The sequence below is a fragment of the Natator depressus genome, chromosome 1 (genome assembly GCF_965152275.1).
Source record: "Natator depressus isolate rNatDep1 chromosome 1, rNatDep2.hap1, whole genome shotgun sequence".
NCBI classification, from domain to species: Eukaryota; Metazoa; Chordata; order Testudines; family Cheloniidae; genus Natator; species Natator depressus.
In genome coordinates, this window is record NC_134234.1 from 240,333,407 (window position 1) to 240,349,731 (window position 16,325).

Genomic DNA, 16,325 nt, shown 5'->3' on the forward strand with positions numbered 1-16,325 from the left:
TGTGTGCAGTGGGATGATATTACCTAGTGTCTTCCATCCAATTATCACAAAGCATGGCACAGCCTCTAATGAAAGCCTCCCAGGACCCCTGTAAGGAGGGTAGTATTAGTAACCCTGTTTTACAGTTGATGACATGGTTACAAAGAGTGGAAGATGTTGATTTTCTATTGATTTGAACTGGATCTTTGACTGAGCAGCACTTCTTTATTATCAGCCCTCAGAATTGGATGAGTTCAGAGGAGCCACAACTCCCACTGCAGTCAGCGTAAGGTGTGACTACTCAGCACTACAGAAAAATTAAGTCATAAGGGGCTTCTCTGAGGCCACTGAAGATGTGAGACAGAACCAAGAATAGAACCCTTGTGTACTGATTCCCACTCCTGTGCCTTAAACAGAAGACCGTCCCTCCTCCCATAAATACACCTCTAGTGCACCTTGTGATACATGTCCCAAAATGTAAACAAAGAGCAACATTGTAAGCCTGGAGGTTGAATAATCATAGATGAGAAATGGCTAAAGATCAGAAAAGTTGTGTGTGTTTGTGAGAGAGAGAGAAGATGGAGGAGAGGAATGGAAAGTGGAGAGGATTAGCTCTCTAATATGCCTTTGCCCACAGCAATTACTGTGGATTGCTATTGGGTGTCAGTTTGTTTACCAGTTTAATTAACAGAGATTCCCTCTGTCTGCCTGTCTCTCTGCAGAGGCTAAAGCAACTCACTTCCCCAGCGGAGGACTTGCCTAAGCCAAAGAAGCACCGGGCTTGTGTGTCTGAACCATGGGAGAGCCCCAAAGCAGAATACAGGATCTCATCTCCGTCAGCCAAGGAAGTGCTCATAACCACAGAGAAGGAAGCCCACTTGTAAAGAATATGGGAAAGGATTTCGCCTTTGCATTCTGGAGTGATTCCCCCTCTCATTCCTGAGGTTGCTTCTCTTCACACCTGGGACAATGTACTCTTCATTTCTCCCCTGCACACCTGAGACAGAGCCATCCTAGTCAGTGACTCTGGGACATCCTTCACCCTCCCCAAGTTTATCAGGTAGTTAACTACACAGACTTGGGACGGCAGTTCTTTTGACACCCCTAGGACAGCTCTCTCCTTTTGCACCTGGGAAAGAGCAATGTGGCTTCACCAGAGGCGCTTTCGAGCCCTGACACTAAAAAAAGGAACAGTAGATATAAAATAATGGGGAAAAGAAATTGCAAGCAGTAGAGAGGTTCAGAAGTAAAGTCAGGAAGGCAAAGGCACAAAATGAGGGGGTGTGAGCAAAAGGAACAAGTAAAATGGTTTATAAGTACATGAAGAGCAGGAGGCTGACATAAGAAAGTGCATGGGTAGGTCACCTACATAGCAGAGAGAGAGAGCCAATCACATACTAAAGAGGCTGCAGTGCTGAGTAGGTATTTGGCGAGTATTTGGTGAGTGACAGGATACTTAACATAATCATAGTTAATGAGGAAAGGGAGAGACCACAAGGCAGACTCAGGATGGAACAGGCTGAAGGATATCTGGGTAACTTGTGCTAATTCAAATCGAAATGGGCTGGTGAAATTCATACTAAAGAGTGTGAGGCTAGCAGAGAGCTGGCGATTCTTTTGGGGAGAGCCTGAGTGCAGGGGAGGTCCCACAATACTGGTTGAGAGTAAACATAGAACGTAGGGGCCAAAAGGGGCTCCAGGAATTACACACGAGAAGGTTTAAACTGCATTACCTGCAGCTGGCTAGAACAATGAATAGAGGCCTGATTCCCTGCCACACTGCACTTTGTGGCATCATTTACACCAGGGCAAGTGATACCACATCAGAATGACAGCCTTTTACACCACTTTGCCCTGGTGTAAATGACTGCACAAAGTACGATCAGGCTCAAAACCTGAGCGCCTCCAGGCAAATACATGATAAATAGTAAGGCGACAAATAGCCAAGATGAATTAATCAGAAAAAAGTAATACCAAAGTATCTTAATCTTTCTTTGACAAGTTAATGCCCGAAGGGAATGCAGGGGACTGGAGGTATTTCAACTTGAATAAGGCATTTGATACAGTTTCACATGACCGTCTCCTATGGAGACTGTGAATTCAAACGGAACAGCTATAAACTGAAATGCCAAAAACTACATAGTTGTATATCAAGGCTGCACAGTTAAAATCACAGGAAAAGCTGAAGCTAAGGGCCCATCAGCCACATTACTTCAGCTCCATGGCATGAATATTGGTATATAGACCGTGTGACATAATAGCCTATTAAACTGAAGCACACACTTAACCGGAAAAAGAAGAGCAAATACTACACACTGTGGGACTGGTTCTCCATTGCACTGCACTTTGTGAATATGTCTACACTGCAGCTGGGAGCAAGGCTCACAGCCCACGGGGAGAGACCGCGTGCTGGTGGGGCTGAAGCTAGTGCGCTAAAAATAGCAGTGTGGACATTGCTGTACTGGCGGAGGCTCAGGCTAGCCAGCCAATCTTAGATCCTATTTCATTCCTGCCCAAGCTTGGCTGGCTAGCCTGAGTCTTTGCCCGTGCAGTAACATCCACACTGCTATTTTTAATGCTCTAGTGTGAGGTCTGTCTGGGAGGTTCACTCCCAGCAACCACGTAGACATAACCTGTGTAGTCATCGACACCTGTGCTGAGTGGGCGTAAAACACTAACACTGATGAATGTGAGTGGAAAATCCATGCCTCTTGTGTGCAATGCAGTTGCATTTATATTGCCGTTGGGGCCTTAGCTTTTGCTCTTCTTGTGAATGTCACTGTGCAGCCTTATTGCTGAATTAGCAGAGTTTTTTGTGTTTAGTTTCCTTTCTTTTAAAAAAGAAAGAAAGATTGATTGCTGGTGCAAGTAACATTTAAATGGCCCCAGTTAAGTGTCAGCATTCACACTTCATGGAGATGAGTGGTTGGAAGATGTGGAAATTTGGTTGGAGACAATTTTTGGCAAGTCCGGGTGGACAGCAGGCCAGCATCGCATCTGGGTCATTGTGATGGCTGTCCTTTTTGCAATGAAAACAGGTTTCTGTAAAAAAGAAACTTTAGAATGTGCAGAAGGCAGGAAAGTTGTGGAATGGCCTGAAAATTATGAGATCAATTGTTTCCTGTGTTCACTATTTTCTCCTTCCCTTGTGTTTATACTTTTTTGGCTTTTACTTGCAGGGTTGCTGTGTGAGTTTCAATAAGACAAATGTTCCTCATACAGATTGCCCTAACAACAGTCTGAGCGCAGCAGCTGTGGCCAGCCTGGAAGACTGTGCAAAGTGCAATGTCAAAGGCAGCAGAGCTTTATCAGACTGCTAAAATTTGAGCAGATGCCCACTGAGCATGCTCAGAAGGGAACGTTTCAATTGCTTATAACGGCTCTATTGTTATTTCCACTACTACCTCTCCCCCGCCCCCTCCCAGCGGAGCACAAGTGCTCGCAGGATTATCCCTAGGACAGTTTTGTTTTTTAATTCCAAGTTTTAGGCTTCAGCAGTTTTTCTTGCATCCTTGCTTGAAAGACTGTGGTACAGTACTAGAGAGGATAGCATGTATTTTACTCTCTCTCCACTAATTCAAGTGGCAGAAGGAGAAGGTTGGTTTTGTAGCTCAGGCACTGGGGTGAGACTCAGGCTATTGGAGTTCACTTCCAGGCTGTGACACAGACTCCTTCTGTGTCCGGGGGGAAGTCACTTAAAAGTCTCTGTGCTTCATTTTGTAAAATACTAGGGATAATAATACTTGCAACCTCCCTGGTGTGTTGGGAGGATAAATTCATTCATGTATGTGAGGTGCTCAGATCCAATGGTGAGGGGGCTATGGAAACACTTGATAAATGATCATGTTTGCACAGAGACCAAGGGTCAGATTCTGAGCTGAGTCTTGTTGGCATAAGTGTGGGGTTGTATTAACAGAAATATCACCTGTGAGGAAATGGTTCTTCTCTATTCACCAGTAGGCAGACCTTGGTGCGCCACTTTCAAGTTCAGGCAGCTCCGGTTTAAGAAGTCAGAGGGTGAAATGAAAATGATCTCTTTTGTGTTTAAATAAAATTTTGATTTTTTTATTAAAACCAAGAAGTGTTCAGTTTTTCCTTTTCCCCTTTCCTTCCTTTTTCATCCTTTTGTTTCTCTTTCCCCCTCCTTTTCCCATTCCAGTGGCAAAATGGAAAAGAGGAAGGAAAGGAGGTGAAACGGGGGTAAAAGAGAGAAACTGAAAAGCCAAACCCCATAAATTTTTGCTTAAAAAAATTCACCAACATTTTCAAGAAATAAACAAAAACAGTTCTTCTAAAAACCAAACCAACCCCACAAACAACACACCCAACTTCTAAACTAAAATATTAGTGAAATTTTCAAAAGTGTTTTGTTAGTTTGTTGACCAGATCTACTTTGTGGCAGTGCTGGAAGGAGTTAACGCCCCATTTCCCCTGCATTAGTAGAGATGGGTACTGAATCAGAAAAGGGGATGGGCTTTTATAGGATTGGAAAAACTTCGCTCAGCCCGCATCCTCACACACTCATCTGTTCATGGGAGATCTGTTATGAGGTTACATCTGGGGTCTTGTCTTCACCATGAGAAAAAGGTGTGTTCTTAACTCGAGTGAACTAACTCAAGGTAAAATCCTAGTGTGGACAAAGAAGTCTGTGGTATTCCCATGAGCTAGCAGGTTAAGTTAAAAACTAACCTCCCCGATAGTCTTTACCTAGACCTTCTGACTCGTGTGAAAACTGCAAACTGGCTTGCATTCACCAGGCTATTACCATCTGTTAGTTATCACCTGTTAGCTGACTTGAGTTAACACCTTTCTTCCTACTGTAAAGATGGAGCCTGTAAGCTAGGGACCCAGCTAACAGGGTATTCTGCAGCAGAAGGCAAGGATCCATTGGCAGGGGCAGCAGAGGGAGAGGTGGGCACTCAGCTGTACATTTGACATATCCTCTGCTGAATGTAGAGAGTTCCGAGTCCATCAGCACAAATTACTGTGCTCTGCTGTCGGAGGGGACCATGGAGAGAGAGGAACACAGTGACAGAGCAAGCTGTTTGGTAGGGATCCACCCATCAGGAGGCTGGCTACTCCTCATTTCCATCCAGTTACTTCAGAAGTGTTGGGGAAAGCTCCCTAATTTCAGAGTTTGGGGGGAGGGGTGTTTGTTAGCAGAAAATTCCCTCCTTAAAAGTTGGCTTACAGCACTTGTATGCACAGAATACACCCCCATGTGCAATATTTTTATTTGTTTCTCATAGACTTGTGTATATTTTGGAAGACTCTGTACTGAACAATACTCTTAAAAAATAAAGGTGTTTCGTCAGACTGTTCTTGTCTGTGCACATAGGTAGGTGAGTGGAAGGGTTTAATCTCCAGCTAGTGGAGCTCCTGTTCGATAATCCATCTGGATGCCCTGCTGATAGAACTTGATGGAGATGGGTGGGGAGCTGAGTTCAGTCCCTAGCTGATCCAGCACCAGGAGTTAACCAGGAAGCCTGGGCTCAATACCCGTAGTTGGTGCAACCCCTGAGTGACAATCAGAGGGGTTAAGGTTAATCTCCAGTTGGTGAAATGCCTGATTGGTTGAGTTTTAAGTTCGTTTTTATTAGCCACTCTTCACTAGCCATAGGGGACAACCTATAGATGAGACTTCTCTCCTCAGCCTATGAAGAAACCTGCAGTTCATTGTCCTGGGCACTGGAAGGAGGTGTGACCTTTTACTAACTCGTGTTACTGGTTTCCTACTGAATTTTTCTGTCATTTTATGCTTCGTTTGCCATAGTGCCAGTTGTCAAGGAAGCAGAATTCACCCTGGGGAGAAGGGGGCAGCAGGACCAATTCTTGCAACACTTTTTAAAAAAAATAAACCAATATATCCTAAACCCTCAATTGCTTTGGAGTACTGGCACCATTCTGTATCCCCTACCTGCAAGTCTTTTCTGCAAAGGAGGACATTTATTTTTGGAGCTGTCTGTTCTGGTTTGTCAAGCCTCAGCATGGGGAGTCATGTAGAAAGGAAAGGAATTCCCCCAGAGATATGGATGCAGTTCCCATGCAGAGTCAGCCATGGGCTGCTCAGTGTTACCCTTCCTTGTGACATGCTGTAGAACGGTGGGCTCCAACCTTTTTATGCACAATATCACTTTTTGAATTTAAGTGCAACCCAGGATCTGCCCCACCCCTTCCCCGAGGGCCCGTCCCACTCACTCAATCCCCCCCTCCCTCCATTGCTCGCTCTTCTCCCTCACTCACTTTCACTGGGCTGGGGCAAGGGGTTGGGGTTTCGGAGGGGATGCAGGCTCTGGGCTGGGGCCAAGGGGTTTGGAGTTTGGGAGGGGACTCTGGGCTGAGCCTGGGGCAAGGGGTTGGAGTGCAGGAGGGGGTTAGGTGCAAGCTCTGGGAGGGGGGTTGGGTACAGGAGGGGGCTCTGGGATGGGGCAGAGTGTTGGAGTGAAGGAGGGGGTATGGGATGCTGGGTCTGGGACAGGGCTCAGGGCTGGGGCAGGGGGAGGAGTGCAGGAGGGTGTCTGGGGTACAGGAGGGGGTACGGGGTGCTGGGTCCTGGAGGGGCTGGGGTTTGGGAAGGGTGCGGGCTCCTGCCCGGAGGCACTTACCTCAGGCAGCTCCTGGTCGGGGGTGCAGTGGGGCTAAGGCAGGCTCCCTGCTTGCCCTGGCCCCACGTCACTCCCGGAAGTGGCCAGCATGTCCCAGGAGCCCCTGGAGTGGGGGCACATGGCTCAGCGCACTGCTCCTGCCTGCAAGCACAGCCCCCACAGCTCCCATTGGCCGCAGTTCTCCCTTCCCGGCCAATGAGAGCTGTGGGGCTGGTGTTTGCAGGCAGGAGCAGCACGCGGAGACCCCTGCCCCCCCCCAAGGGCTGCAGGGACGTGCTGGCCAGTTCTGGGAGCAGTGTGGGGCTGGGGGCAGGCAGGGAGCCTGCCTTAGCCCCGCTGCACTGCTGGACTTTTAGTGGTTGGACATCGCAATAGACTGTCAGAGGCTCCAGGATCAACCAGTTGATCACGATCTACCGGTTGGTGACCACTCCTGTAGAAACTGTTAAAGTGCTTATGAAAGGCAGTCGCTGTACTTTCCTCTCCTGGAGACTCTCAGAACTACAGTAGTTTCCACTATAAGGCTTGGTTGCATCCGATGCAGGGGAAAGTGTGTGCGTGTGCGGGGTTACCACCTTTTAGGAACATAGAAATTTCCAGGCTGGAGCGGAACAGTGGTCCATCTAGTCCATGAGCCAGTCTCTGACAGTGACCAGCACCAGATGCTACAGAGAAGATGTATTGTAGTACGTGAGAGCGTGGCACACCACTGCTCTGACTAAACTCAGTGCCACTGGCTGCAATGGGTCAGCCAGCTACTGAGTAGATTCAGTTTGGTCGTGTTCGCAAGCTCATGCTTTATTAGTAGCTGACACAAAGTTTTAGCTCTCGCAATTAAATGTCCAAAAATCTGAGCTCCCATGCTTTGTTGAAGGTGTTAGTTACGCTCTCATTGGTCTCTTCTGAGGCTACCTCTCCTTTCTGTGTCCCAGGCCTGGTCTGTATTACAAAGTGAGGTTGATGTAAGTTGTCTTGCATTGACCTCTTTATACTTGTGTCTATGCTCAAATTTGTCTCTGGTTGATTCAGTAAAATTACCTCCCCCAACAGCGTGCAGCCATGGTTGACCTGCTGAGGTCAATGCAGTGCAAGTGTAAACTGTATGATCTGTGTCAACCCTAATAGTCCCCTAGCAACTGTCCCACAAAGCTCCACTGTGACAGGGAGCATTCTGATCACAATTTTAAACTCCAATGCCCCCCACCTGGAAGTTCCCTGTGTGTTTTTGAAATGCCTTTTCCTGTTTGCCCACCATGCTGGCTCCACACACTAGACGCAATCCTGCATGGAGTAGACAAGAGATGGTGGATCTCCTGAGCCTGTAGGAAGAAGAGGCTTTGCAAGCACAGCCATAGCACCATGGACATCTACAAGCAGATTGCACAGGGGATGAAGGGGTATTACAGGGATCAGCAGCAGTGCCGCATGAGAACAAAGGAACTTTGCCAGGAATACCAAAAGGCCAGAGAGGCCAATAGTAGATCTGGTGGTGCCCTGCAGATCTGCTGCTTTTTTATTAAACTGCCTGTCATACTTGGAATAGACCCCACCAGAAACCCATAGGCCACTGTGGATACCTCAGAGGACCTTGAGCTAGAGACCCCACCCGTGAAAAGTGAGGAGAAGGAGTGGAGAGACTTAGCAAGGAACTCCAGCGAGGCTGTGAGCCAGGACTTGTTCGAGACTCCATCACAGAAGACAGTCCTGCCAGGTAAACATGAATGAGCCTGAGGATGGGGAAGAGAATTTGCGTAAGTGTGTACATGCATTTTCCCTACAGTCTTTACACGTAATGATGGCGCCCAGCTCATCCACAAGTTAACAAAACACAGCTATTGGAGATACAAGGTAGGTAGGGTAATATCTTTTATTGGACCATCATCTGTTGATGGAAAGTACAAGCATTCAAGCTCCACAGAGGTGCTCTTCAGGTGTGGGGAAGGAAATTAGAGTGCCTGAGCTAAATACAAGTTGGAACAGATTGTTAAGTAAAAGGGGTAATGCAAGTTGTAGGAGGCCACTTGAAAAGAAGTGGGCAATTGAGGGTTACATTGTTATGCATAAGGGGTTTGAAGTAGGCAATTAAAGGTTAGCAAGCAGTGGGGTATGTTACAAATTGTTATAATGAGCCATAGAACTGGTGTCCCTGTTGAGTCCATGGTTTTAAGTGTCTAGCAACGTTATGAATTTAATTCCCAGGCTAGCCTTTTGAGGGTTGCGCAGATTTCCTTTGAGGAAGCAAAGAGTACTTGTAAACGTACAGCAAGTGCCACATAATTCATAGGCTTACTAAAATACCTAGTCCTATTTATAAAAGTACAGCACAGACAATTCCTAACAGCACCCTAATATTCAGACATGTGAACATTCCAAGAGTGCACACTGCTGAGAATGACCTTAAAGTGCTCATTCAAAGCCTCCCTTAATTGCATAGCTTCATGTTGGGCTCTTGTAATGGCCTTTGTGCCTGGCTGTTCAGAGTCAGCCAAAAGCTGCACCACTTCCCCACTGGCAGCAACTTTCCCCGCTTTGTCTCACAGATATTATGCAGGACACAACAGGCAGCTATAACCATGGGGATATTGTGACACTGTATAAAAGATAGGTGACCATTTATAATATTATTGATCTCTTTATTATATAATTGCAACAAATCTTGTACAAAGTATATCATGTAAGGTATCAATGGAAAAGTTAGTCTGTCAAGTATGATTATTCTGGTTAAATCCATGTATCATCACTGAATCTGACGTTCTGACTATTGGTGATGTATTTGTATCTCAGATGTGTTTGTTCTTGGAGTGACACCCACAGGGTAGTCTATATCCAGTCTCACCAGTCCATTGTGAATGGACTAGTCAAGCTTGATGGGCCACTAAGAAGAATCAGCTCTCCAGATAACTGTTCCTGAGGACGTCTCAGACAGCAAGGAGCCAATGGCCACCCCTATGATTTAGCAAAACATATAGGGGCATTTGATGTGGACATGTGACTTCAGACTCCCTCTTTGTCAGTAACTTTCCATATACAAGGGCTGTGGGCTTTGTTTGGGATAGTTAAATTTCCATGCACATGGCAGAGAATATAAAAGACATCTGAGACATCTCCATTTTGCCTCTTTCCTGCTCCAGTTCTCTGGACAGGATTTACAACTTAAAGGAGTGTTTTGAACTATGGACTGAGGACCTTTCAATCTTTTGAAAGTTACCAGAGGGACTTTTGAAAACCGGCAGACTGTTCCTTCACTGTTACAAACCTGATTTAAGGACTTCACAAACATTGGTGAGTATTTCAGAGTAACAGCCATGTTAGTCTGTATTCGCAAAAAGAAAAGGAGTACTTGTGGCACCTTAGAGACTAACCAATTTATTTGAGCATGAGCTTTCGTGAGCTACAGCTCACTTCATCGGATGCATACTGTGGAAGCTGCAGAAGACATTATATACACACAGAGACCATGAAACAATACCTCCTCCCACCCCACTCTCCTGCTGGTAATCGCTTATCTAAAGTGATCATCAAGTTGGGCCATTTCCAGCACAAATCCAGATTTTCTCACCCTCCCCCCCCCCCAAACTCACTCTCCTGCTGGTAATAGCCCATCCAAAGTGACCACTCTCTTCACAATGTGTATGATAATCAAGGTGGGCCATTTCCTGCACAAATCCAGGTTCTCTCACCTCCTCACCCCCCTCCAAAAACCACACACACAAACTCACTCTCCTGCTGGTAATAGCCTATCCAAAGTGACCACTCCCCTTACAACGTGCATGAAAATCAAGGTGGGACATTTCCAGCACAAATACAGGTTTTCTCACCCCACCCCCTTTTTTTTTTTCCAAAAAACACACACACACACAAACTCACTCTCCTGCTGGTAATAGCTTATCCAAAGTGACCACTCTCCCTATAATGTGCATGATAATCAAGGTGGGCCATTTCCAGCACAAATTCAGGTTTTCTCACCCCCCCCCCCCCAAAACACACACAGAAACCCATTTCCAGCATAAATCCAAGTTTAACCAGAACGTCGGGGGGGGGGGGTAGGAAAAAACAAGGGGAAATAGGCTACCTTGCATAATGACTTAGCCACTCCCAGTCTCTATTTAAGCCTCAATTAATAGTATCCAATTTGCAAATGAATTCCAGTTCAGCAGTTTCTCGCTGGAGTCTGGATTTGAAGATTTTTTGGTGTAAGATAGCGACCTTCATGTCTGTGATGCGTGACCAGAGAGATTGAAGTGTTCTCCGACTGGCTTATGAGTGTTATAATTCTTGACATCTGATTTGTGTCCATTTATTCTTTTACGTAGAGACTGTCCAGTTTGACCAATGTACATGGCAGAGGGGCATTGCTGGCACATGATGGCATATATCACATTGGTGGATGTGCAGGTGAATGAGCCTCTGATAGTGTGGCTGATGTGATTAGGCCCTGTGATGGTGTCCCCTGAATAGATATGTGGGCACAGTTGGCAACTGGCTTTGTTGCAAGGATAGGTTCCTGGGTTAGTGGTTCTGTTGTGTGGTATGTGGTTGTTGGTGAGTATTTGCTTCAGGTTGGGGGGCTGTCTGTAGGCAAGGACTGGCCTGTCTCCCAAGATTTGTGAGAGTGTTGGGTCATCCTTCAGGATAGGTTGTAGATCCTTAATAATGCGTTGGAGGGGTTTTAGTTGGGGGCTGAAGGTGACGGCTAGTGGCGTTCTGTTATTTTCTTTGTTAGGCCTGTCCTGTAGTAGGTGACTTCTGGGAACTCTTCTGGCTCTATCAATCTGTTTCTTCACTTCCGCAGGTGGGTATTGTAGTTGTAAGAATGCTTGATAGAGATCTTGTAGGTGTTTGTCTCTGTCTGAGGGGTTGGAGCAAATGCGGTTGTATCGCAGAGCTTGGCTGTAGACGATGGATTGTGTGGTGTGGTCAGGGTGAAAGCTGGAGGCATGTAGGTAGGATCTTTTAACAATTTATAACTTTATTCTTTCCCTTAATTAATAAATTCTGAGTTAGTTTATTAAAGATTGGCTGACAGCACGAAAATTGAGTAAGACCCGAGATATATATTGACCAGATGGTAAGTGTCTGATCCTTTGGGAATGGTAGAACCTCACAGTAACTTCTCACTCTATTAGACCAGTTTGTCTGGATGGGAGCCAAGGGCTGGAGTGCCTAAAGGGGACTGTGTATGGCTTCTTGTTAACCAGTGGGTACTACAGAAGCGCTTTGTTACTGGTTTGGTGAATCTAATTATAGAATTAACCTCCAGTTTTGAGGGATTGTTTGCCCTGTTTCTTGCAGTCTGCCCTGAGTGTGGCATTCTCTGTGTGGTCCATTCCAGGCACCTGATCACAGATATTTTTCTCACTGAGATCCAGTCTAGTAACTAAACACTGCCAGCGTCCCTTCAATCTACCAAAAGCACATCAATCTGTCATTCTGCACCAGCTCGGTTGTTGAATCTTCCCTCGGTGCTATTGAGGTGGCCAAAGTATGACTTGATGAAGCAAGGGAGCAAAGGGTTCCACAGAATCACTATTGGCATTTCAATGTTGCTGTTGATAAACCACCAGTTCCAAGGAGCTGTGATGTCCACAGATGGGAGGGTAAGGGTGTGTGTGTGTGTGTATGAGTGAGAGATTTCTTGTTTCTTTTTTATAAGGGGCTCTGAGCTCCATGTGTGGATGCCAAGTGCTTGGCAGGGTATTCAGAAGGTGCTTTGGAACAGCATTTGCATTGGTATTTGTATTTATGAAGCAAGGAGCGGGGGACATCTCTGTGGGATTCCTTTCCCTTTTTGCTGAGTCATTCAGCAGCTGCTTGAAACTGAGGTGGACTCCTAGAGAGACAGATGGGTGCTGATGGCAGGCAACAGTCAAAACTACCCACACAGAAAAATAGTGAAACCCAAGAATATTCTCTGTGATTTCTCAGCCAGCCCTATTCTTCCCCCCTCCAGATTGCTCTTATCAAGTTTGAAAAAAATTAACATCACATCAATTAAATTTTAAAAAATAAACCAGAAAAATATCCCCATTTTGGGGTGAATCTAGATAGTGGGAGGGACTCAAGACCTGTTTTAATGGTCCATGTTGGGAATTTGCTGGAAGCAAGTCTAATTTACACTGTGACTGCCCCCCCATGGGCACTATTGCTGTCCCTTGTGTGTGGACATGGGCTGTGTTCCAGGTGTTCAAAGGAAGCCATGTGTTGATCGATGCACCAAATATCTCTAGAGTAGACGAGGCCTGAGTATTAGTGGAGGAAATGGGATCTCTGTGGTCCAGGCAGGCAGTGTTATTTTTAATCACCTTTATTACAGTTGTGCTTGAGGACCAACTAATAAAGAAGTGCAAAGCGAGCATGAAATGTGAGCTAAGCATACACATCTGTCATAAGAATAAAGGGAAGGGTAACCACCTTTCTGTATACAGAACTATAAAATCCCTCCTGGCCAGAGGCAAAACCCTTTCACCTGTAAAGGGTTAAGAAGCTAAGATAACCTCGCAGGCACCTGACCAAAATGACCAATGAGGAGACAAGATACTTTCAAAGCTGCAGGGGGCAAGGGGGGAACAAAGGATCTGTCTGTCTGTGTGATGCTTTTGCCGGGAAATGATCAGGAATGCTCTTCAGAACTCCTGTAAAAAGTTAGTAAGCAATATAGCTAGAAATGCGTTAGATTTCCTCTTGTTTAAATGGCTGGTAAATAAGCTGTGCTAAATGGAATGTATATTCCTGTTTTTGTGTCTTTTTGAAACTTAAGGTTTTGCCTAGAGGGATTCTCTATGTTTTGAATCGGATTACCCTGTAAGGTATTTACCATCCTGATTTTACAGAGGTGATTCTTTTACTTTTTTCTTTAATTAAAATTCTTCTTTTAAGATCCTGATAGTTTTTTCATTGTTCTTAAGATCCAAGGGTTTGGGTCTGTGTTCACCTATGCAAATTGGTGAGGATTTTTATCAAGCCTTCCCCAGGAAAGGGGGTGTAGGACTTGGAGGGATATTTTGGGGGTGGGGTGGGGGGGAAAACGTCTCCAAGTGGGCTCTTTTCCTGTTCTTTATTTAACACGCTTGGTGGTGGCAGCATAGGATTCAAGGACAAGGCGAAGTTTGTACCTTGAGGAAGTTTTTAACCTAAGCTGGTAAGAATAAGCTTAGGGGGTCTTTCATGCAGGTCCCCACATCTGTACTCTAGAGTTCAGAGTGGGGAAGGAACCTTGATAACATCTATGCTGAACACTTCCTTGTCCAGGCTGCCGGCAGAATCCAACACACAAATGCACTTTGACAAACCTATTATATTTTTAAAAATACAAGTCTCCCTCTGAAAACACATGGCATATCATAGTTTTCGGCTCATTACAGATATCCCTAGAAATCCCATTGCAAACCATGTTATTTGTAATGTCATGGAATGATGGATGCTCAGATACCTTTAGCAGATCAGAAAGTAAGAAGATTTCATAGATGAGGGGGAAAACTATTTTAAAATAGTTACTTCTAACATTTCTATGCTGACAACCTCCAAAGCCTAATCAGTAGGGGTCTGCAAAAATGACCCTTTTAATAGGCACCGGGCCTTTTCACACATGGGTGATTGATGGGCTGGGAACTAAATTGAACCTGCATTTACAGCATTGCCATTACAAAAGTCATGTATTCCTCCCCACAAAAGCATGATTTTAAAAAAAAACCAGAAACCCAACACATTGGGATTCTTTTTCTTTGCTTCTGGTCTGAGAGTCTTTGTGGTGCAGCCTCTGAACGTTTTCAAGCTTTTCTCTGCAACCAGGAGGGTTAGACTCTCGCTCTATTTCTTTTAAATGGAAGCTGAGATTTCATGCTCTCTCTTGATTCATACAGCTGGGGCATCAATAAAAACTCCAAATCTCATAAGACACAACAAAATCACAAAAGATGGTAACCCCGTCTAGGCAGGTTTTCACTGCTATATGCTGAGGCCTGGGGAGCCTGTATGGTGGCAGAAAGGGCCAGATTTTATCAGGAATTTAGGTGCCTAAAGATTTTCAAAGGCATGTAAGGTGCTTTTAAAAGTTCTATTAGGCACCTCTGAGCATCTTTAGTGCTTAAATGCCTCTATAAGTCTGGCAAAAAGTCTTCAGGGGTGTGGGGCAGAGCATTCTGACTGCAACCTCCCTTTCAATCATGAGTCGGGGCATAAGACTCCAGAGCAGACCAAAAACAGAGGCTGATGCTGCCCAGGAATGGAGTGTGGCTAAGTAATGAGCTCATTCAGCACAGCACCCCGGCAGCCTCCACGAGTGGGGCTCCTGTTCGCGGATTTTTAAGACCAGAAGGGACCATTGTGATTGTCTTGTCTGATCCTCTGGATAACACAGGCCATAGGCTGTCCCTGAATTAATTCCTGTCCAATAGCTGTGGCTGAACTAGAGCAGAGGTCTTCCAGGGGGTATGTCAACTCATCTAGATATTTACCTAGATGTACAACAGGCTACATAGAAAGCACGAGCAGTCAGTACAAACTAAAATATCATATACACAATGATTTGTTTATACTGCTCTATGTAATGTACACTGAAATGTATGTACAATATTTATATTCCAATTGATTAATTTTATAATTATATGGTAAAAATGAGAACATAAGCAATTTTTCAGTAATAGTGTGCAGTGACACTTGTATTTTTAAAAACTACTTGCTTACAAAATCAGACATAAGTGAGGTGAAACTTGGGGTATGCAACACAAATCAGACTCCTGAAAGGGGTACAGTAGTCTGGAATGGTTGAGAGCTAATGAACTAGGGCATATCTTATAGAAATACATCCAAACTGGCTTTAAAAATGGTCAGTGATGGAGAATCCACCACCCATGGTAAGTTGTTCCGATGGTTAACTGCCTTCATTGTTAAAAATTAGGACGTTAATTCTAGTCTGAATCCATCTACCTTCAGCTTCCAGACATGGATGCTGAGCTATAAATAATGTGCATTGTTTGTAACAGAATTGTCTCTTGCTTTTCCCCAGGTAGATTTTTGTGCCTCTCTCTTTCACTGACTGTTATTAAGCATGCAGAGTTAACGCCTATTTAGTTAGTTATGTGTGTTCAAAATTCTGTGTATCTACCTCTGTGGTAAGTTTTAGCATTCACTGGTATGTGTGTGTGTGTGTAAGTCAGATAGCCTGAGAGAGAATTATGCCTTTATATTTTCAATATTTTAATTGCGCCAATCTGATGTACGGTTTCAGAGTACTGACAGAATCCTGTTGAATAAATACATCACTGCTGGGATTCTAGTTTGTGAGACTGGTTCACAGCAATAAATAGAGGTGTTTATAACCTTGGCAAACCTTTCTGAAGTCTCCCGCCCTTTTTGGAGGAGTGGGAGGCGATGTGTGCTGCATTTACCCTGGGCAGACTTGTCAGCAGCACTTTCAGGTCATTCTGGCAAGAGTCCTGCCAAAGGGCTGACGTACGGCCCATCGAACGACTGTAAAACAATTTCAAGCTGTCCAATTCTATTGACAGCAGCAACTCTCCCACCGGGGACGAAACCCTATTAATGAAACCAAGAGCTCATTTCCTGCCAGCATGTCACATGAGCAAACAGTAGCAAGTCACATTTTCTCTCTCTCACAGTTTTTCTTTCTCTCATGCACAGACACAAACAGATCTATCTATCCATCCCACCACTGCAGTGTCCAAGCACTAAACTGGTAAGTTGCATCTGCCTGGCACTGTCCAATCGAACGTAGATTTCAAA

The 16,325-nt window shown here is 45.1% G+C and overlaps 1 protein-coding gene across 1 annotated transcript in view; it reads left to right on the forward strand.

The window, feature by feature from the left end:
• LOC141977634 (sodium- and chloride-dependent betaine transporter-like) overlaps positions 1 to 5,781 on the forward strand; it is a 64,758-nt gene extending 58,977 nt beyond the window's left edge. The window contains exon 15 of the mRNA XM_074939159.1: positions 702 to 5,781. Coding sequence (XP_074795260.1) covers positions 702 to 863 — 162 coding nt within the window. The 3' untranslated portion in view covers positions 864 to 5,781. The remainder of the gene's footprint in view (positions 1 to 701) is intronic.
• Positions 5,782 to 16,325: the final 10,544 nt, after the last annotated feature.